This window comes from Ambystoma mexicanum, chromosome 1q, assembly GCF_040938575.1.
Source record: "Ambystoma mexicanum isolate Mex_15411 chromosome 1q, UKY_AmexF1_1, whole genome shotgun sequence".
NCBI lineage: Eukaryota > Metazoa > Chordata > Amphibia > Caudata > Ambystomatidae > Ambystoma > Ambystoma mexicanum.
The window spans coordinates 1,395,059,255-1,395,083,689 of record NC_090922.1 but is presented as its reverse complement, the minus strand read 5'-3'; the positions used below and the strand labels follow the sequence as shown (position 1 = coordinate 1,395,083,689).

The 24,435-nt window shown below is 45.5% G+C and overlaps 1 protein-coding gene across 1 annotated transcript in view; it reads right to left on the bottom strand.

The window, feature by feature from the left end:
• The window catches only part of LOC138548176 (voltage-gated potassium channel KCNC1-like), a 121,259-nt gene that overhangs the window by 38,216 nt on the left and 58,608 nt on the right, over positions 1-24,435 (bottom strand). Inside the window, exon 2 of the mRNA XM_069642260.1 lies at positions 16,148-16,690. Within this exon, the coding sequence (XP_069498361.1) occupies positions 16,148-16,639 (492 nt within the window). The 5' untranslated portion in view covers positions 16,640-16,690. The remainder of the gene's footprint in view (positions 1-16,147; positions 16,691-24,435) is intronic.

Below are 24,435 nucleotides of genomic sequence, written 5' to 3'. Positions count from 1 at the left end.
GGGAGGGGTAGGTTTACACTCATTTCCTAGTTTCGGAAGAATGGATCATTTGATAATGGTAGGCGATATTATCGCAGTGGCCGGCCCGCAGCTCACCATGCGCTTCCAGGTTGCTCACCGCTGGGAGCTATGACTGCAAGACTCAAAGCAAATCTAGGTGGCATCAGGCTTGTAAATATTTAGAGAATCTCACATCTGGGATGGATGTGATTTTCTTCATTCCAAACCTGGTTAAAATAGTGAAGAACACCAATAGTGCCTCTAGTCATCAATAGTTCAAATAATGCACCCATAGACAGTTCACATGTTTTTATTTAAGTTTTTAGGGCTCTATGACTGTCCCTCTCTCATCTAAAACGCACCCATCCTCCCTAACCCAGGTGTCCCCACTCCCCAGGAGAGTATATGTTATGTTATGTTACGTTACGATGCATTTGTATAGCGCCTTATATACCATTGGTATGATCTAAAAGCGCTGTGGGTTGAACGCCCTTGTGGACCGTAGTCCAGGTCAGCAGAGAGAGTAGGGTAGCATAGAGTGCTTGGTTGCCTTTGGTATGTGTGCAGCCAGAGGGGTTTGTGCGGGGTTGGCTGCATTCTAATGCAAGGTGCGGTGCAGTGTTTTTGAGAGATAAGTGTAATGTGTGCGCAAGGTAGGTGGTCTCCGAGTCTGCATTCTGGCTGCCGTGGTGTCTGTGTAAAAGGTAATGTGTGCAGCTAGGCCGATTTTCCTGTGGGTTATACCTGCGTTCTAACAGACGGTGAGGTGTTCAAGGAGTAGTGTAGGTATGTGTGCAGTTAGGCTAACATTGATTGCGCGTTCTATGGTTTGTTGGTGTAAAGTGCAGAGTGAGCATATTAGTAGGAATGAGCGTCTGATTACTTGTAGGAGGCCTCCATTACGGTGCTCAAAGAACAAGCCGTGTCTGGGCTGTTATAGATGTCAGACAGCCCATTTTCCGGGTCTCCGATCCTGGCGAGAGGCATGGTAGTTCCTGACATGTTTGTGATTATCGCATGATTCTCCGTAGAGTCCAGTGAAGCCTAGTCACTGTTTTGCATCCGATGCAGGCATTATTGCCTTATTCCTAGGTAGGCCAGGGTTGTCTCATTTGATTATATTTTGTGTGACTGATAGTCAGCATGATATGACCTACCTGTAATATTAAACCATAAGTGCATCCTCCTCTATCCCTCCAATGTGTCTCACTCCTTCTAAGCCTTGCCTTCACCCTAAGATGATACTTCTATTTCCCTGATACTGCTACTCCCTCCTCAACATCACTAATCCCTCCTCCACACTACTACCTCATTATTCAAAATACCACTGTCAAGAGACAGATGAACACGTCATTCATGGCAACTGTCCCTCCCCCGCCCCAATATCTTAAAGGCTACAAACGCTATTCACTGAGACAGCCGTATCACCTAGACCCCAAGGATGTGCAGCAAATTATAAAACCAGTGTGAGCTGAAATGGTGAGAATGACGACACGTACAATAGAAACATACATGCATCCATTAGCCATGAAGCACGTGTGCGCACAACACAAAGAAAACGCACTTTGTCAATTATGAATTATTTAAACACAAAGAATATTGATTGCAACCATATAGACACATATAACATAACATCAGCAATGTATACACTGAGCTGCAAGACGAACGAGATAGGTATATAGCTCACTCATATAGAGACGTGACTGTAATGGGCAGTCATCTTTTTCAAAATGGAACCAGTAACATGCATTAAAATGAATGGAAGGCTTTGAAGCTTCATATAACAGAAACTGCAAAATTCACTGTAATACAGATTTGGGCAAGGCACAGGCAGTGGATACATGGCCCCTGGCTAAGGTTACCAGAAGATTAGGAAGGATTTGGATGGTCCAGAAGAGAACATGAGATAACAATTCCCAAGGTAAGACATATTTATCCAAGATTTATTAAAGAACAACCATCATTTGAATGCCAGGTGGTGAACAATTACAGGCTAAAACCTTATAAGGAATGGATCAATTAAGTCTCTAGCAGTCATAAAAGTAATAGCCCTCACGTTCATATTAGCTAAAATCTTAGTAAATTCAGGGTGAAATAATTCAAAACATGGTCCCCTCACATGTGACCTATAATTCAAGAACAGTGTCTGTTCATTAGCCCAGACATAGATATACACCTGCATTCACTTGTCAGCACCGTGCAAGGCCCTGTATAAAGGGATTACTCTGGCTCATGCCCTAGGAACAAGGGCAGCGATCGAAGTGAGCGGGAACAGTCGGGAGCAGTGTTCCACTACTTTTATTTTTTTATGTTTAACATTCCACTACTTTTTATGACCATATTCACCATTCTATATAGAGAATGTATCCACTCATGTCCCTTTGCAAGTGTAAAGTTGTAATAGGAGCCTTAGTTACTAGTCACTTAGACTTTTGAAATGCCCTGGCTGCAATACCTTGTCACATGTTGCACTATGCTTCCACCGACCCTCTTCCCTGCCGAGGCCACAGTTCTACTACTTTTTGTTGGTACACTTCTATCACTGAATAAGGGATGGTATCTTCTTTAATTGAATAAAAACAGTTTGCAGGCCTTCCTCCCCCTACTCCCATTCTTGGCTCATATTTTGATAACCTTTCGGCTATTCAAGGTTGGTCAGTAAGATGCCAACCAATGGAAACCCCCAATATTATGCTGCCCAATATATGTTGCACTAACCAATGAACTACTTAAAAAATTACATGTATCCTTTATTATCAATTTGGAGGTGGTCCGAGGTGGAGCAATCAGATATGCAATAGCCAATTAAAGGACTAACACATATATAGTGTGTATATAGTCTATTACCTTAGCCAATCACTTAAACCTGTAGGTGACATATTTTATATTTTTAAACCATTGTCATGCTTGAGAAGAGCTGAGATCCCTGCTTTATGTTGATTGTTAATAAAATGGGTTTGCCAGCTGCCTTGACTATTTCTGTTATTGATTTTGGGATTTCACTGCCTCCCATTTCCGCTTAAACTGGAGTTTTCGAGGCAAATATTACATTACACTCTACTCCACACTAATACTGCCTGCTCCACTCTACTACTCCCTACTCCACTCGGCTACTCCCTCCTCCACTCGACTGCTCCCTTATTCATTCTACTACTCCCTCCGCCACTCTACCACTCCCTCCTCCACTCTACCAATACCTCCTCCACTCGACTACTGCCTCCTCCACTGTACTACTCCCTCCCACACTCTACTACTCCCTCCTCCACTCTACCACTCCCTCCTCCACTCTACTACTCCCTCCTCAACTCTACCATTCCCTCCCCCACACTGATACTCCCTCCTCCACTGTACTACTCCCTACCCCACACAATTATGCCATTTTCCACCCCGCCTTCTAATCAAACACCCTTCTTTCACTCACACACTCACTACACATTCCCCCACTACATTTCCTCTGCTAAACACTCTCGTCACTCTTTCACGAACACTCACAACGCAGTACCACTTGCACTGGATTGGCAAGCTTTTTGAGGTTTATCAATCCCTTTGTAGGGCGGTATGCTCCTCCAAAACTCACTAACTCACTAACCAATGCCACACCTCTGCCCTTCCTCCTGCTAGTCTGCTACCACCACCTCCTCTGACCTCACCCGGACAGCCTAGACCTTCCTATTTCCTGTAGCTTCTTTAACCCGATCCTTACTTCCCGATTGATCCTCTGGCCCTGGCCGTGCTGGCCCTGTGTTCCCCACCAGGTGGGGGATCTGCATTACAGAATATTTTAGATGGCAGCTTTGCTCTACCCCTTTTTTCTGCATAGGGCTGCGTTGTTGCTTGAATGGTGGCCTGTCCTGTACCACATGCTTGCCGTCTTTGGGAACTGAGGAGCGGTCCCCCATGAGGTAAGTACATTCTGGTTGAGCAACCACTGCTCCATTCCAGGTCCCTGGTTGCCTAAGGGGCATGAACTGAGCTCCTCTTCTGGCGTCCTGGGGCTGTTGTGTGGTGCATGGCTTATGGGACTGCTGTATAGAATCTCCAGCTACTCCCTCTGTGCCCCACCTTCCCGCTGCGCTGATGGCATAGTTCTCAGGTACATTGGCATCTTGGATACCAGGTATCTCCCTCTGAGAGTTTCTTTCTCTCCAAGAGCATTCATAAGACTCTTTGTGGAGCATGGAAAGGGTGTTCGCCTGCAAGTTTTATTAAGTTTCTGAATTGAGAAGAAAACACTATACTGGCATTTTGGGTCATAGGAATGGAGAGATGCAATTTGGTACTGCACCTATAAAAGTTGGAACTTGGGGATTGGACTGGCACCGGATGTCTTCATAGTAGGCCCCCTTTCACAGGCTAAAATGGGTACCCATCCTTTCTTGACAAGGTGAAGGTACTGGCATTGGGCCTCATTACGAGGTGGGCGGAATGGGTTTAACAGTGCCGGTAATGGTGCCGGTAAACCCATTCCACCCTATTATGAGGTTTCCTTGCGGGACCCGCTCTGAACATCTGGTCAGACCAGATGTCCTTTGCGGGTCCCGCAAGGGGACCAGGGAGCTAATAACGGGCCCTTTATTAACGGGCCCGTTATTAGCTCCCGCCCCATACCCATTGAGCCCTATGGGGGCTCGAATGGGGATGGGTTTTTTGAATGAGGAATTATCGGGTCTTCCAAGGTTGGAATGACCCGGTAATTCCTCATTCAAGGAACCCAGACCCGGACCCACGTTTGGAGGCAGTTATGGCGCTAATAGAACCATGGCTACCTCCAAACTCGTAATGAGGCCCATTGTCTCACTCTATAAACTTGTTAGTCAGCCATGCCCCGGTAAGCCTGAAAATCCATCTGCGAAAAGCCAATGGGAGTCCCATGCACTTGAAGACGTATCTTTTAAGAGACCTAATGCATAGACAAACTATAAGGGACACTATCAGAATTATTTTTCTGTTGGAGAACCTTCCACACATACAAACGGGGGAGATGCCATAAAAGTGGATAGCTAATTGAAATATCACCGGCACCCAATAAGATGCTTTCCCTTACTGACGTCAATTTACGTATTCAGGTGGCTGAGCTGGAAGCACTACACCAAGGCAACCCCTTCCACTACACCGCAGATTCCATGTGTTAAGGGCACAGTTCATCCATATGAGTTTACAAAAGGAAATGGAGAGTACTCACATGAAGGGCCAAACAGAGGTTCTTTCAGAAAACTGAAAAGTCTATTGCAGCAGAATAAATTCATCTAACTTCAGTCAGTCAATTTAAACTTCGTGCTCCCTCAGAAAAGGCATACTTCTCTGTTTCGGACTTCAGTCAGTCAACTGAATGCTCTACTCCCGCAAAAAGAAATGGCGTTGTGTTTTTTTTTGCTTCAGTCACTAAAGCACATAGTTGACTCTCTTAGAAATCAAATCACGTGTGTGTTTCACACCGAGCTCGGAAAAGTGAAGTTTCTGAACCCACAGAAAAACAGTTCATATGTGTGCTCAGGCTTCTGAATGGTTTGTGTGTATGTTTGTGGGTTTTCTGTATTTCTTAAGGGAGAATAAACTGGGTAACTAAAGTAAAACTGGGAATGGTGTAAGAAGGAATGAGTGACAATGACTCCCCCATATGCTTTCGTAGACTGTGGCAATGCCAATCAGTGATAGAATTGGCATACCTATATGTAGGTTAACAGATACCTTTATTATTGGTTTTTATGGAAAAAGTTGGATCAAAAGCCAAAACCTTCGAGGGAATAAGCTACTGATAGGAAATGCCTAAGGTACACAATGTCAGGATGAGACAAAATAATTATGGGCCTGGCTCCTAGTTCCCAACACCTTATCACTGTTCCAAACACTTAATTACAAAATTGATTCTTGGAAGTCCCTGCACTATTCTACAAATGTTCTCTTTTCTTCTGCCTTCGCTCCCCCTCTCCCCTGCTGATCTGTTCTCTCTTGGCACCGTGCACCTGGCCACCCTCTGTCCTCCAGGCCCGTGTACCTGCTCACCCTGCCACGATCCCGCACTGCCTCCGGGCCACCCCTTGCACTGGGGTCTGTATCTGTACCCATACAGCCCCCCTTTTTCTTCCTGCACTTATCAGACCTACCCTGTCTGCTGCCTTAAACCTAGCACTTGCAAATTGCTGGCTGCACTACCACTGTTTGTTGCCTTTATTATTTATTTATTGTTATTTATCTGTTTCTCTTCTGCTTCGCACTTCCCACTTCTCCCTCCTTCCATGCACTTTTCCCCTCCCCCTCTCCCATGCACTTGCGCGTTCTCAATGTCACTGGGCCTAGTAAGATCGCTGTTTTGTACTCCCTTGTTCCCCTCCCTCGCCTTGTCACGCTCTGAAACACTTGTGTACGAGCACGATAGAAATAAAATATCAATATCAATATCAATGATTGTGGCCACATATGTTCTTCAAAATGTAGTCTAACTGAGTCCTTAACCTCCAGCTTCAACTTAAGCATCAACACAAAATATTACGTTTCTGCCAACAAATGCATTCTTTAATTGATTTTGATTTTTGAGCATTTATAACGTGCACCGGACAAACTTAATCGCAATTGGGCGCAGATGTATCAATTGCCACTAAACAATGTCTTCATCCATTTAATCATATGAGAAAGAAATGCACCAACTAAGGTCCAGGAGAGTTCTAACAGCACCGATAGGTCTTCACAGCCCTTCGGAATGCCGGGAGGGCTGTGACTAATTCTAGTCTTAAATGCCTTGAACTAATAACAAAAATAGCTCCACCCGAGAGGCCTCTTCCGGGTTTGCTCACCGTCCAGATGCTCCTCCGTCTCCCTTCTTGCACTGCTGCCTGAAGACCTCAGAATACAGTCTCTGCAGTTTCTTGGAACAGGTTCTGTCTTGCAGGTTTTACTCATAGCCTTTCACAGTAGGTCTCTCAAAGACCTTGGGTTTCACAACATTCCCCAACAGGTCTCCACAAGACCTTTGGTTTCCTCTGTTTGCTCAACAGGTCTTTCCCAGAGTTTGGATTAACAGCATTTGCAATGTGTCTCTCCCACATCAGGGTTGGTATAGCAACAACCTCCATGGGTCTCTTTCAGATCCTGTGTTGAAAGGTAGTCCCCATCCCCATTCAGGATGATTGCCAGACAGGAGATATTTTGTTACCCTCCTGCCATGGGTCAATAAGGTAGCACCTTTCTTCCGTCTCCTCTCTTGTTGGAGCAGTACCATCCACTGGGTTTAACTTTTTCCATACAGCCTGTCCTCTAACCTGTGGGACTCTAGGTTAGCCCTCTGTAGAGTAGCTGGTGCAGTATGGCCAAGGCAAGCACTACCTTCTCCCAAGTAGCTCAGCCGTTGTATCCACGGATGATTGGCAAATTTGTATGCTTTCCTTGGAGCTCCTTCTCCTTCTCAGGGGAAAGCCTTAGGCTCTGGCTCTCTAGTTCCCGCAAGGGTTTGGAAGCTGCTTCTGGACCTCTCTAGTCATCTTCTCTCCCCAGAGATTGAATGTCCCGTTCTTTTCTTCAAAAGCCTCCATTCTAGGACTACTTTCTTTCATGCAGATGTCTGGGGACCAGACCATTCCCCTGTGGTGCTCGCTGGGAATTGTACTACTCAGGTGTATGTTTGAAATTAGCTGTCTGTGCCTGCAAAGAAGTTACTGCATCCCTGTGGGGTCTTCGATCTGCTGTGATTTTTTTCTCATACACCCTCTGATAGGCACATCAGATAACATGGGAATCACCACAATCCCTGACATCTCGCCCCCTACAGATATTATAGGGGATTTATGAACTCACCACACACTGTGTTACTTTCAATGAAGCTCTGCCTGGTTTCATCTAAGGGTCTCAGGGTTAAAATCCCCTGCAACCCAGTTTCCCGAAAGAAGACTTTCTAGTCATCTCTTTATGTCAGCGGAAGAGACTATGTCCAGCAATTCGTTGAGGCTGACTGCAAGAACATCAATTGGGGCTACAATATGCAGCCTACTAGTTGTTCATGTCTCTTCAGAAGAATCAAAGAGAAGGAGGATTCAGGCCCATATATAGTTTCTGGGGCCTCTGGTGTTCCCATAATGGTTTTCTGTAAGGAGCTCATGAGTTTCCTTTCACCAAGATTCTAAGCTTTTCCTTTCTGGCTGTCTCTCCCTGTATCTAGGGAAAGATGGATCATCCAGTGGTTGCATTCTGGGAAATCTGTGATGAGGAGAAGGCCACCTGTGTGCCATATGACTGGAGAGAGAAACACACACATGATTTTTTTCTGCTGGAGAAAAACAATTCAGTTGCCTGGTGGGGTAAAGGCACACATAATGTTTTCTGAGAGACTAAAACATTCAATTAAAACAGAAATCAACTTTTTATCTGAGGGGGCAGAACATTCAAAGGACTGGTTCTCCCTCAAAGAAGTACCACACAGGGAAAAATCGCCATGGCACTCTCTTAGAGGAAAGCCGCGTCTTGAATAATTGTTATTGCTCTACCTCAATGGTTTGCTGGTAAAGGTGATAAAGCTTTTGTAGGCACATGGCAGCACGAGATTAGGGAAGATGTCAACAAATTCTAAACAACATATTTGAACATTTTCATTTTGCAGACTGAGCAGATTAATTACCTTCCCTTACCCACAGTTCTGTCTCTTGCTCCCTAACTGGAAGTGTGTAACATTTTCCAATTGAAATATATACTTAATTGAGATTAGAATACTATTGGAAGGCATTGTCAACTAAAAATATTTCACATACCTTATCCAAAACAGCATAATTATAAAACAAATGATGCAGTCATTATTTGGAGTCTATTAGGCAGTTCTGGCATCATTGTACCAATAAATTCCCAATATTTTTCTTCGATCCAGATTGACACTTTTGTGGCAGAATCCATTCTCTAGCCCCCCTGGAGGCAGAGGATAGGGACTTTCCAGTGATTCTGATGGTTTTCTGGAGATAGAAGCTCTAGCCAGATGGCATGTTTTTACTGCAGGAATACACTTGTGCTTGCATATCTTGGTGGTATACTTTTACTGGCACCTGGAAACCTCTCTCACGGCCAATGGGAAGGGCTTAGAGCTATGCAGATGATTGTTTCCATCCTTTCAATGTCCCTTCTGGTGCTGCTTCTTGTTCTGCCCTTCATCTGTCCTCTAGGGGGCTCAGCTTCTCCAGTGAGTTGGGTCAAAGGTCATCACAAGGGTCCTCCATATACCCCTTCTTTCCAAAGGCCCAGCACTTCATTAGCTTCTCAGTAGTTGCCTTGTAGTTTGGCAACATGTTGGTTTTAGAGAGACACGTGCATTCCTGCCAAGAGACTGATGAAACCCTAGGTTCCAGCAGTCATGGTCTGCCTGTGGGCAGCTATGAGCCAGAAATGTATATTCTGGTGCCAGAAATGCATGATCTGGTGGCAGGTAAAAATGTAAATATAGCACATGTCTAGTTTTAATATGATGGCCTCTGGGAATCTACCATTATGCGGGCTAAAACCTATAGGACTGAGTTTTACCCAATAAAACCATTTGGGCCCAGGGCCCAGCCCAGGAATTATCCTTCCCCCAACCTCACCGCTCCACACCCCCCCTCCCTGCCTTTTATCTCTGGAGAAGGACGTCACTTTCAGCAGAGAACAGGAAATCTCCACAAGGGTTAGCTGGAAACCACTGCTATAAAGGAGAGTTGTGCCAGGACAAAACAGAGTTCACATGGATAGCAGGGCAAGAGGGCAGAGATAGAGTAGTCAGGAGAATGGTCCCACCATCTTGGATTCATCCCAGACTCCCACACTTCTTGTGTCCACTCCCCACTTCCTGCAGACAAAGCATCCTTGGACTGAGATCACCAGGAACAAGACTTTAAACACAGAATCCAGGATTGGAGCTCTTGTAACAAGCCAGAAATAGACCAATCAACTGTAGCAGTTTGCCCATTAAGGGGGTGGAGGCCACCTCCTCTATTGAATCATCTTAGGACTACAGAAGAAGCATTTTACCTGGAACATTGTTGTGGGTACACACTGTCCAAAGGTCTTCTTCTATGGAGGTGAAAATAAAGACCTCCTAGAAAGGGCCAAGCACTTTCCTGAAACTATCCCAGAGGAACATTTGGAAAGATCTGCTGGCTGGACAAGGCCTACTGGAAGCTGAGACCACTAGTACCCAGATACCTACACACAGGAAGTGACAGACCCTGCAAGTGTTTTCTGAAAAATCTTGAGGCAGAGAAGTGCAGAACAAGCATCCAACTTGTTTCTGGATACCTTAGATGGGATTTTCCTGTCTCGACACTGACTAGTCCCACTACAAGCAACCGATGACTTGTCTTTTCACCTCTCAACCCGCTAGGAGAAATTCCGTCAAACCTTCTCTTGACGGTAATTCGATCTGCTGGCGTCATCTCAACCCATCTCAACAAAGACGCGACTAGATGGAAGCCATCAACCCGATCCGTCTTGATGCTGTTTCAAACAGTGGAGGACCAAGACAAACCTGTAAAGGAGCATGCTGATGCATATACCATAACTCCCGCCCCCTCACCACCATCATACTGGAACAGCAGGAGAAGAGCTGCACGTGAGACCCCCTGTGTTGCCCCATACGGTATCGAGTGTATGAGAGACGCTATGCACTCAGACACCCTTATCGAATGTACCCTCCATTGAGAGAGTGGATGGATGTCTGCATACACCATTAGACATTATGGAATACTGAGTGACTTCTGACAAGGACAGAGTGATGTCATGAAGAAGATATACGAGAATATGCTGATTCAATATGAAAATACTAAAGGATGACAATGTAAATGGAGCGACAAGAGAAACGTATGAAATGATAAAAAAAATCACAGAAGATGAAGTAACTTATGGATCAATAAGTGTAAATACGCAGTAACGCAAGGTAGAAAAGATGCATAGAAGCTTGCTATAGAGGAATAAATAGAACGTGGCAAGGATGGCCATTATTGGAAAATGGATGCCGGGTCGTGTGAAGATCCATTCTAACCACATCAGAAACAGATCAGGGCTGAAGAGTCAGGAAATGCTGGAAATAGGCTTTGTGCGCATGAAGAGGAGTCTATGTTGGCCTTGGATCAAGGATGGGATTTCAAGAAATAACTGTAGAGCACAAAGGAAGGCAGATGGATGAGTGATGGACGTAAGACATATTTCTCTAAGATTAAAATAGAAGAAAACATTTACAAGTGCCAAGTATTGGACAATTAACAGTGAACAAAGTCTATGTAAGGTGGAGTGAGCAGGTCTCTAGAGGCCAAAGGAGCAATAACACTGAGCTAAATTGAATCAAATAACAATAAATAGGAGGTTGAAATGGACACATTTGCAGTCTCCTCACACGTGATTCAGAGGTCAAAAACAGGGGCTCGAATGAAGATAAGTGATGTGCTTTCACTCCTTTGAATGTCCTAGAAGAGAGAGCAAAGGCAAAGTCAACTACAGACAGGAAACTTTGGCTCATGGACGGAATGATGAGAGATGATGACCTAATTGGGAAAGTGGGGGGGGTAATCTTACGTGTCTCAAGCACCTAGGTTTCAATTTTCTTATGTGCTGCTAGCGAGACGAAAGTTCAAGGTTGGGTGGAATGCAAACCAATCAGTGGGTCTATGGGGCAACCTGCTATACAATGTTGCATAGACCAATTCACTACCATTTTGTCAGCTATAATCAGTATTATACATATTTAGAGGTAGGTTTTATTCATTTATTTATTTCGCGCTCAATTGACCCGAAGGCATCATGGCGCATACAAAAACAAACAAACATAAAATTGAACAAACATAAAACATAAAAGGAAAACATGATGTAAGAATTAGAAAAGCAATACAATGCCAAAAAAGCAGACAAGTTAAGTGACTAAGACAGATCAATTCAAAACCATATTCAACTTAGAATGCAGTGATAAATGGTTCAGAGTAGTAATTCTATGGGGAAACAATGGTAAGCTGCTAGAGCCACACCCCACAACAATATAGTCAGTGTTATCTAAGCTGCACCAATTCTCAATCTCAGTTCTCTGAAGTACTCTTAGATCCTGAGATCCGATACAGTTAGGAGCCATTTTTAAGTTGAGCAAGGCTAGAGTTTTGTTTTTTAAGGCCTCCCTAGATTCAAAGTGACACGGTTTCTCAACATTGGTAATCATAACATTTCTGGTGCCCAGAGTGAAGCTCCTTAGGTTGGGGTCCATAATTTTCACCATTGCTGATTTTTTGAGTCGTGGATCCTTATGAGAATTAGAGGCCAATAGGCCTGTGGACTTGATGGAAGGTAAAGTACCCTCTGGTGGAACTTCGACCTCAGGACAAAAAACAGGAACGACTAATTTCTTTTACGATGCCAAGACCAGATGAGCAGAATCAATAGGATCTGTTTGACATCCCTGATGAAGCCCGTGCTGGCAAGATGGGGTTTGAGAGGACTTTTCGAATCTATTCGCTTCTGATTTTATAGGCTTCTGTGGGGTGAACAGGGGGGACTCAAGAAATTGCTGACCAACAGATGTCACCCAGGACTGGAAATCCTCTAGTTTTAGGCATGCCACTAGGTCCTGCAACAACTGGCCCTTGTAGGATGACCAGTTATCGGGTGCCTTAGGTGTACACAGCCCCTTATTAGAACTGCCCCCCCTTTGTCATTTGCTGAGTTGCTACTGTTCGGGCACACTTCTGATCGTAGTCTTCTAGCTTATCAGATTCCTTGTTCTTAAAGGGCACCCCTTTTTTCACTCCGAGTTCTTCAAGAGGCTTTGGTGCGTGAGGATGTACATACATAGCGGAGGGTGAGGGGAAACCTGCAGCCCTATCCCCATTCATAATATCACTGTTAAGATTTATGTTGTTACACAAAAGTTCAGAGAGTAGACGCTGTTCCTTCTGAAGCATCTGCCTCCTTTTTAAACGTAAAGCTAAGACCTCAGAGATGCGGCTGCCTCCGCCTTGAAATTCCAGCGGGGCGAGTGTGATGAATATGGCAAGAAATCCGCCCTACCCCCGCCTCCATCTGATCATTGGGTGGCAAAGGGGTAGAAATCAGATCTGCTTCTAAGGATCAAACTGTGTCCTTGTCCATGCTAAGCATGGATTGTAGCCTTGTAACGGACATGGCTATTTAAGAAGTGATTGCGGGAAACAAAATGATTCAAGGCACGATCACTAAGGGGATTACAAGGCAAAGAAAAACGGCAAACGCTTACCCGCGTATCATGCCTAGAAACTGCATGGCAGCGAGCGAACGCACCGTTGGAGCTACAAAGACCTCCCTCCAGAATGAGCCACGAGCCGCCACCGTCAAAAGCAAATGTGACAGAGGGCTGTGGGGCGGGAAGCCGGAAACTGTAGGGCTCCGGGAGACTTCAGAGGGTATGTGCCGCCATACTCCTCACTGCCGCAGACACTCGCTGCCCTGTCGCAGTGAGAATACTGTAAAACACCCTACACCAAATGCCACATCAGGCCGCACTGCCTTACACGGCCACCTCCGACGTGGACATGTACCAAGCACCATTACAATAAAAAAGTTGTTTGAGATGTGTTTTACAGAAAAAGACTGCCAATGAAATACTAACTCATATACTTTCTATATGTAGACATGTTCCCCTAACCAATCCTTCCTGCCAGTAGGTTTTATAGTTTTCCACGTAGGATGACGTCATAGATGACGCATATTGGGGTATAAGACTTCTATGTAATCAAGTTCGTGTGTGAGTGGGCAAGCATCTGTCTGATGTTTGTCAGTTGACCCTGCTTTACTAAAATAAGAATAAAGTAGTATTTGCCATATTCCTTTATTCTGTCCGGTTATTTGGACTGAGATCTTTTATTGGTAATTACATCTAGCACAAGAGAGACTTCAAGGTGCTAGAACACAAACCCTTGAAGGAATTTCGCCTGTTAGGACCACACTCCTTATCTTTTAAATAACTTCTTCATTGAACTTGACTTTCCATCTGAAATAATTGCCTGTGCGCCCATGTTTTCGGACACATAATCCTCATTTTCATTCTAAAGTCTGCATATACTGTGTCTTCTCATACAAGGGTGGGTCACAGTGACTTTAATTAGCGTGTTTATATTTTTAGTTTATTCAGGTCTTCTATGTGTATTGAACCTTGGCTCAACATTCTTTTATTTTACAACAGTACTCTTGCTGTTTTGGAAGCTCACATCCCTTCTAAACAATATATGCTGGCCATGGCACACTTTACCAAAGAGGCAAAGGTGGTATACCTATTGGTCTGTGCCTGTTTGACTGCTAGTTTTGTAGTAGTGTGGGGGTGAGTAGGAGTTGTATCTACAAAGTAGTAATCCCTTGCTCTAATCATTTTGTCACAAGGACAGATGCTACTTCTCCATATTAAGTACATCTAAGCGGTGTGCAAAAAGGTCTTACTAATGACAACCTGCTTGCTTACCCAAAAAAATAGGTGCCCTTGGTCACAAATATCGTTTACAAATTTTGAATGGCGCATTGCATCAGTGAGGATTTTCAGAAATGAAAATCTGTCTTTTCTTTCCCTTGATGCAAGCAATTCCCACAGTAAACCTGTGAGAAGTTGAAAAATAAAAGTGGTCAACATTTTATTTATAGGAGAAGGGGGTGGTTTCAAATGTATGTACAAGTGTATTGGTGGTGTTGGGGTTGGGGAGAGTACATTTGTGACAAGCGGCTTTTATCCTACCCAGCAAATCCCTCAGGATTTCCACAGAAATGTCTCAAGGCATGCCTGAATAAAAATGTGTCAAACAAACCGACAAGAAAAAAAGGTGGTAATAGGAGACAGTCATGGAGGATTCATACTAGGGGGGGGCTAGAAACGAGGATGGGGGCACATGGACAGTTGCAGTGGGGATTGGGAAGACTTTTAAATTGTCATGCATTTCACATTCCATTGATGAGGGCTGTTTTGTGGGTAGAATTGTGATAAGTTAGTCATCATTTTGCAGTCATTTTACACAGGAACTAATGGATTGTCCAAAAAATCTCTTTTGAAAATATGCAAGTGGCCACCAACGTTAGTACAGCGCCCATGGTCAGTAGGATTTCAAAATGTAATTGTGATGTAGATTTGGGCCTCACCTGTAGGGCTGGTCCATTTAGCATATTTGGTTCAAGAGGGACAGTAGACAGAGCCGAAGGCTATGGGCAGTGGTCCTTGCTCTTTTGGCCACATTTTTACAATGTGGACAGTGGACACGGCTTGACGTCACGGCCAGTGGGATCTGGAAAGCTAATATTCAGGGGGATATGGGCCAGGGCTGAGTGAGAGGGATATGGGCACAAGCGGGAGAACCGTCTTACTGGCTATGGGCATGGGGAGATGGGTCATGGCCACAGGTGGTACGCTGTGGTCCTTTTGCCTCAGTGTTGAAATATGGGCAGCAGATATGGCCAAAGGATGTGGCTACTAGCCACGGATGACGGGCATGGCTGGTAGGCTCTGGATAATTGAAAGGCAGATGAATGGAGAGCCATAGACCTCTGTGTGTATAATAATTGGTGCAAAAAAAGACAGGGCCAGTGATCCCTGGTGATGTAGAATAACAAAACCCTTGATATGTAGTGAAACAGAGTTAACGTGACCCGATTTATCACAACACAACCCATGAAATCCAGTGGGAGTGGGAATTGATGACCTTCTTAACTCAGAGTCATCCAGATTTATCAGCGCATGAGCACATACATGACATCATCTCATGGATTTGCCATGAGATACAAAATAAGATCATGGGGGTCATCTACCGGGGGGCTCCGAGTTAAGATAGTGGTCACTTCTTACACCCACTGATTTATGTGATAAATCGGATCATCTTAAATCTGAATTATGTGTTTCACACATTTTTTCACTGAATGTGTCATGGGCCAACCTGGACCACTTTTTTAGGGCTCATATATAATTTCAGAGGGCACTCAAGCAGGTAGAAATAGACATTTCTAAGATGTGTTCAACAGACTGATAACTAATGTGTTTGCCCTGTAGGCAGGTACATTGGTAAGGAGTCTCTAAAGCAACCAATAGAATTATTGTTAGCGAAAAACTAATAATATAATAATGAATGAATGAATGAATGAATGAATGAATGAATGAATGAATGAATGAATGAATGAATGAATGAATGAAACAAACAATAACTTGGAAGAATGTTACCATGGCAGTTAAAGATGAAAATGGTGTGTTGAATAGTGCCCATATCTTCGGCTGCCATCTTGCTCTCCAGCTGAAGTCTGTTCTTCCCGTAGCTGTGATAAGTCCCTGGGCTTCATTTTGATCTCTATCATCCCAACCATTGATATCCTCAAGGTTACTCTCCTTGATATTCAGCTTAAGCCAACAACAACGTGCCAATTGGGTCTCACTGATCTCCCAAAAGGACAGCTCCTCGACCAGGACAGATCTGCACAGATCATCCGGGAAGTGCAGGTGGCCCGTCCGGTAATATTCCAACACACACGCAAAGGCTTTGGCATTTCTGTCAAAGAAGAATTCTTTCAGCTTATGGTCGAAGTCATACGTGCTGTAGGCATGGGGCTCAGTGAGAGTGGATAGCTTGGTCCCAGGGAATTTCTGAAGTGTGCTGGAGTATGTCTCAAACCTGACACCTCCAATGTTAATCGTTATCCTGTTATTAGATGCCTCCATTTCCTGCACTTTGTAAAAATTCAAAATATGGTTGGTATTAGTCCAGAGAACCTGCAAAATAGCAAAACTCAAAATTAGATGATATGTTCCAGAATATTTATTTATTTATTTAAAGTGCATTTGTACGGTGCTGATACAGCAAGCAAATTGTGTTTCATGCTGGGTAAAGGCTATTGGATACGAGACAGTTCTAAAGGGGAATTTATTAAATAGTCCAAGACACTAAGGTCAGCTACAGTAGACAAATGCATTATTCTTCTGCTGCAAGAAAAACATTATATTTTTACAGGAGTAGTATTTGATCCACAACAGACACATATTTGAGCCCCAGTAGAAATAGTACCTACATGAATCAATTGCGTGTCGGTTTCTGTGAGAGGGAGATGGTTAGGTTAGATGGGGAGTGACACTACATTTGAATTGAACCATTTTTCAGTGAAACCAATACCAGTCTCTGGGGCATAAAAGTGCCCATATCTTCTGTGTGCCAGGGAACACCCATTCATTTAATGCCCTGAATTTCCTACATAACCTCAATGTACTATTCTGTTAATGCAGCAGCAGTATAGGTGATAGCCACTATGCTGCCTCTACACATTCTTTGATCCAGTTGGCTTCTAACAGGCCTAATTCCTTTTTATCTTCACTCACTGAAGTGGGTACGCTCCTGACCCTGCCCCTTGTGCACCACTGGGTGTTCCCGAATACCAGGAGTATTCTTTGGCCAAACCCTTTGTGGCAACCAATATTGTCTCTGAATATGCCCTTATGCGTGTGTATAGTATCACTACTGGGTGTCATAGCAAGTAATTAAACCATATTTAGAAAGACCCATGCATACTTTAGGAGCCCTTATCCACATCTCTTTTTTTTTGTAAACTAGGCAAATACAACCTGGATAACTACAACATAAAAGTAAAAGCCAATATGAGAATATTTCAGTTCGGCACATTTTCCATTCAATAGACAAAGCTCTCATCAGCTGGATGGCACTTCTATAAAGGATCTAAAACCACTGATTGGTCAGGACGCAAGGTAACTACATAAACGTTCTTAGTGGCCTACTATACTTCATAAACAGCTATGATTAGTGCTTTACATAGAACATTGTTATATACAATTATAACTCTACTAGAAATTCTGAAACAGCCCATTCTCTATAGCAGGCATAACTGCAACCTTTGCCTGCTAACCTTCCAGACAGTGAAGGAATGCTGAACAAGGAGATGGGTGGCTCACAGACACAATCTGAAATAATGATATAAGTGGGATGAGGCAATGTGAGCCAGTGAAGGGTGCATGTGCTTGACATATTTACAAAGGTAGTGTCATGCCATATGGAAGAACCCTGGCAGAAAAGGGCCGGATAGCCGGTACAGGTATTTTCATACCTGTCACAAAGTAGATCCCTGAGAGAATTAGGCCCATGTGCTGAGAGCTAGAAGCACTCCGATCCACATCCTAACTATTGTGTGCACAATGGATGCCATGTTAAGAGGGATAGAAGCACTAGACGTTCCAGAACCAGGGAATTATACGCTCACCTGAAAAGGTGATACATTGGAAGAGTGCTGAATGCATTCACTGGTGTTAGGCAGTAAACCGAAGCCACAAAAGGACTGCGATGAATATACGGGGGGGGGCGGCAAACCACATACAAGTGATAACAGGTGTTCTGAGAATTGCTAGGAGATCAACACTAAAAGGAGTCATACTTCATGGTTTTTACCTATACCTTTTCTGCTTGGGGAGAGAGGCAATGAGTTTACTACAGAACCCCTTCATGAGTGTAACACAGACATGTGTGTGTTCACGACGGGTCATTATCTTAATTGTTTACCTGGCCTAAGAATGAGGGTCAACATCACAGGCTTTTATCTGGACACTGAGGATGGTGACCAACTGCTTGCGCGTGTCCTGGTAAGAGCTCTGGTAAGCATTAAGAAATAAATCATTGGTCCATTCATTAAAATGTGGGTGGGATGTGTGTGTGTGTGCTCGTGGGAATACACACACACAGTATGGATAGCATGTCAGCAGGGGCAGGCACCCATGATAATCTGAGAGGAATTAGAACTAGAACGTTGCTGAGCTACTGAGAGAAATTCTCAATTATAATGTGGGAGCCAAAGCTGACAGGTAAGAATAGCATTCATTGAAGCATGCCCGATGCCGTCCAGGAGATGCCCGTCCAGCCTCTGCATTCTGGGGTGACTAGTTTTGCTTTCTCCGTTATAAATCTAGATCTGCAACTCACAACATGCAAAAAAGGAACCTGCATTGAGTAAGGTCCAAGGAGGAACCGAGCACGAAGTAGTGGCGTGGCCAAGAGTACATGGAACGCCAAGACCACTTACCTGAGGGCACTACAGAGTGTTCCGAAAGAAGCAAGGAGAAGAAAGGCTCACGTGGTGGTGTGACCAAGAGTATGTGGGACACCAAGACCACTTATCTGGAGGCACTGAGGAGCACGGTGGAAGTAGCGAGAAGAAGACAAGCTCACGTGGTGGTGTGACCAAGAGTATGTGGGGCGCCAAGACCACTTATCGGGAGGCACTGAGGAGCGTGGTGGAGGAAGCATGGAGAAGAAAATCTCACATGATGGCGTGACCAAGAGTATGTGGGACACCGAGACCACTTATCTGGAGGCACTGAGGCACATGGTGGAAGAAGCGAGGGGAGGAAAAGCTCACGTGGTGGTGTGACCAAGAGTATGTGGGACACCAAGACCACTTATCTGGAGGCACTGAGGAGCCTGGTGGAAGAAGCGAGGTGCAGAAAAGCTCACATGGTGGCGTGCCAAGAGTATGTGGGATGCCTAGAGCGCTTATCTGGAGTCACCGAGGAGCGTGGTGGAAGAAGCAAGGTGAAGAAAAGCTCACATGGTGGCACAACCAAGAGTATGTAGGACACCAAGACCAGTTAACTGGAGGCACCGAGGAGCGTGGTGGAAGAAGCAAGGTGAAGAAAAGTTCACATGGTGGTGTGACCAAGAGTATGTGGGACACCGAGACTACTTATTTGGAGGCACTGACGAGCGTGGTGGAAGAAGCGAGGAGAAGAAAAGCTCACATGGTGGCATGACCAAGAGTATGTGGAGCTCCGAGACCACTTATCTGGAGGCACCGAGGAGCCTGGTGGAAGAAGCGAGGTACAGAAAAGTTCACATGGTGGCGTGCCAAGAGTATGTGGAACGCCAAAAGCACTTATCTGGAGGCACCGAGGAGCATGGTGGAAGAAGCAAGGAGAAGAAAAGCTCACGTGGTGGTGTGACCAAGAGTATGTAGGACGCTGAGACCACTTATCTGGAGGCACCGAGGAGCATGGTAGAAGAAGAGAGGTGAAGAAAAGCTCACGTGGTGGCGTGACCAAGAGTATGTTGGATGCCGAGACCAGTTATCTGGAGGCACCGAGGAGCATGGTGGAAGATGCGAGGCAAAGAAAAGCTCACGTGGTGGCTTGACCAAGAGTATGTGGGACACCGAGACTACTTATGTGGATGCACTGAGGAGCGTGGTGGAAGACGCAAGGAGAAGAAAAGTTCATGTGGTGGTGTGACCAAGAGTATGTGGGACACCGAGACTACTTACCTGGAGGCACTGAGGAGCGTGGTGGAAGAAGCAAGGAGAAGAAAAGATCACGTGGTGTCATGACCAAGAGTATGTGGGACGCCAAGACCAGTTCTCTGGAGGCACCGAGGAGCGTGGTGGAAGAATTGAGGCGAAGAAAAGATCACGTGGTGGCGTGACCAAGAGTATGTGGGACGCCAAGACCACTTATCTGGAGGCATCGAGGAGCGTGGTAGAAGAAGTGAGGCGAAGAAAAGATCACGTGGTGGTGTGACCAAGAGTATGTTGGATGCCGAGACCAGTTATCTGGAGGCACCGAGGAGCATGGTGGAAGATGCGAGGCAAAGAAAAGCTCACGTGGTGGCTTGACCAAGAGTATGTGGGACACCGAGACTACTTATGTGGATGCACTGAGGAGCGTGGTGGAAGACGCAAGGAGAAGAAAAGTTCATGTGGTGGTGTGACCAAGAGTATGTGGGACACCGAGACTACTTACCTGGAGGCACTGAGGAGCGTGGTGGAAGAAGCAAGGAGAAGAAAAGATCACGTGGTGTCATGACCAAGAGTATGTGGGACGCCAAGACCAGTTATCCGGAGGCACCGAGGAGCGTGGTGGAAGAATTGAGGCGAAGAAAAGATCACGTGGTGGCGTGACCAAGAGTATGTGGGACGCCAAGACCACTTATCTGGAGGCATCGAGGAGCGTGGTAGAAGAAGTGAGGCGAAGAAAAGATCACGTGGTGGTGTGACCAAGAGTACATGAGACGCCAAGACCACTTACTTGAGGGCACTGCAGAGTGTGCCGAAAGAAGCGAGGCAAACAAAAGCTCACATGGTGGTGTGACCAAGAGTACGTGGGACGCCGGGACCACTTATCTGGAGGCACCAAGGAGCATGGTGGACGAAGGCAAAACAGAGAACAGATAGGCCAACCTGACGATATCAAAGGAGAACCGTATCCTAACTGGAGGCCCGGTGATGCGATCCCCACGACATAAAAGTAATGGGTATAGAGGGAGACCCAGGTTGAAGCCCGGAATAACGAACCAAATACTTACAATCATCCCAGTAAACAGTACTGAAAGAGAGTGAGAATGATTGGTGGACTGATCATACTCGTCCCAGTAAATAACACGTATGTGCCCAGCTACAGCCATCACTGTATGCCGAGAGACAGCCTCACAGCCACAGGTGCTAGTGGCAGTCTTATATTAGGAGGTACTTCCATCATATGATGGGCACGTCCTAGTTTGCTCTTGTGCCGCGCCCTACGACATCGGCCCAGTTCTAGCCTTGCATGCCAGGTATAGCCATCATTGCCCATGAACAGCTCACGTGTAAAATGCAGCCTTGAATGTTAATTAAAGCATCTCATGATTATGATATGTATAGTGCACATCACAAAGTAAACTATGACTAGTGCGGAAAGGGGGCATCGGCTGACCACAAGGCAAAAGGGGGTGGTGGTGGGTGTGAGGTTTGAGATTGCTGACACCGTTGACCGATTCTTTGTTATGGAAGGTCCTCCGTAAAATGAGAATGAATTAACAACTATTGCGCGCAGCAATTCAGTGGTACTCTAATACCTCTGCACCTGCTCTTACACGCTACAAAAAGGGAACATACCAAATCCTTTGTAATCGATACTCGAAGGTTGTGTTGTAGCGCCTCCCCTCTTTAATTGACATCTTAGTGGGCGCGAGGACTATATCTTGACGCTAACACCTGATTTCCACGCAGAAGCGAGATGACTTATTCCCTGACTTCAGGGGTGGACTGGCCTACAGGGAACTCTGGAGATTTTGCGTAGGCCTCTGCAGCCTGGGCCTCTGTTGCCTGGTTACCTATGAGCCTCATTGCTGTATAAGAACAGATCTCCACTCCAGAGGAAAAAAACAATGGCGCATTGGGACTTGTCCCCTTTCCGTGTTTATAGTAGTGTGTTCTATCTAAAGTTTCCAATGTATGGGCTGATTACAAGTTTACAGTAGTGGAAATCAGAGTGTATTTCAGAATACTGGATGCACTACCACCCCGCCAAACTTCGACTTTCATTACAAAACTCAGGTTCCTGCCTTTCCAGCAAATAAAGTTTATTTTTTAATCTCAGGTGTGCTATTTCACTCAAAACCATGCGCAGGTACTTTTTTTTTATTAAAAATCAAATGCTGCCACCTGGCGGCCCTTTCATTTATTTAGTTGGACGTAAAATTGTGAGCTTTTCCAATAGTTTAACCTTTGAAAGTTTGTGGGACAATAACAAAAAAAAGGGGGTCATTCGTGTGCGTGGAACAAAGAAGGGAATGATTCGCTAGGGGAAACGGAATGAGCCGTGTTCTCAAAACGTTTGTGACACAGATTATGATATGCGTTATCACCCCTCAACATTTTCGCCCAGAAATATGCACCCTATATTCAAAGGACATTTGTCCTTATATCTATATATATAGCGCACCGGAACCGAGGGTATCTGAGTGCATTTCTTAAAGTTACACATTTTGACACATTACAAAGAAAAGAGACAGTACACAGGAATAGTTAAATGCATCACAAATAGGTACAGATATGTGCAGGATAGCAGACAGGTAAATCTTCTGTATCCCCCTTGATCATTTGCAAAAATCAGAGGGCAAAGGCAAGTGTATTAAAAAAAAATACGCAGAAAATGAAGACATTCCCCTGCAAGTGTTTAGAACAGACGTGAGGGGGATCCGCATAGCATGACAGAGCCATTCGTTAGCTTGTTATGCTACTATCCCACTTGTAGTTCTATCCCTCAAACAGTGATAGAATTTTTTTTAGCATGTCATACCGACTGGCTCTGGTAGAGGCTGTCAGAGTCAATTGTGCTCGAATACTATGTTGGTGTTGGGAGCCAAATAATGGCTCAGTGCCAGAGGCAGGCTCCCGATACTACTGCATGCACGGGGGATGGTCAGCACATCTTTCATCTCAGGCACCTGATACTGCTGCATGCAAGGGGGCTGGTCAGCAAATCTTTAATCTCAGGCTCCCGATACTACTGCATGCAGGGAGGCGGGGGCTGGTCAGCACATCTTTCATCTCAGGCACCTGATACTACTGCATGCAAGGGGGCTGGTCAGCACATCTTTCATCTCAGGCACCCGATGCTACTGCATGCAAGGGGGCTGGTCAGCACATTTTTCATCTCAGGCACCTGATACTACTGCATGCAAGGGGGCTGGTCAGCACATCTTCCATCTCAGGCTCCCGATACTACTGCATGCAAGGGGGCTGGTCAGCACATCTTTCATCTCAGGCTCCCGATACTACTGCATGCAAGGGGGCTGGTCAGCACATCTTTCATCTCATGGTCAGCACATCTTTCATCTCAGGCTCCCGATACTACTGCATGCAAGGGGGCTGGTCAGCACATCTTTCATCTCAGGCTCCCGATACTACTGCATGCAGGGGGGCGGGGGGCTGGTCAGCAAATCTTTAATCTCAGGCTCCCGATACTACTGCATGCAAGGGGGCTGTTCAGCACATCTTTCATCTCAGGCACCTGATACTACTGCACGCAAGGGGGCTGGTCAGCACATCTTCCATCTCAGGCTCCCGATACTGCTGCATGCAAGGGGGCTGTTCAGCACATCTTTCATCTCAGGCTCCCGATACTACTGCATGCAAGGGGGATGGTCAGCACATCTTTCATCTCAGGCACCTGATACTGCTGCATGCAAGGGGGCTGGTCAGCAAATCTTTAATCTCAGGCTCCCGATACTACTGCATGCAGGGAGGCGGGGGGCTGGTCAGCACATCTTTCATCTCAGGCACCTGATACTACTGCATGCAAGGGGGCTGGTCAGCACATCTTCCATCTCAGGCTCCCGATACTACTGCATGCAAGGGGGCTGGTCAGCACATCTTTCATCTCAGGCTCCCGATACTACTGCATGCAAGGGGGCTGGTCAGCACATCTTTCATCTCATGGTCAGCACATCTTTCATCTCAGGCTCCCGATACTACTGCATGCAAGGGGGCTGGTCAGCACATCTTTCATCTCAGGCTCCCGATACTACTGCATGCAGGGGGGCGGGGGGCTGGTCAGCACATCTTTCATCTCAGGCTCCCGATACTACTGCACGCAAGGGGGCTGGTCAGCACATCTTTCATCTCAGGCTCCCGATACTACTGCATGCAAGGGGGCTGTTCAGCACATCTTTCATCTCAGGCACCTGATACTACTGCACGCAAGGGGGCTGG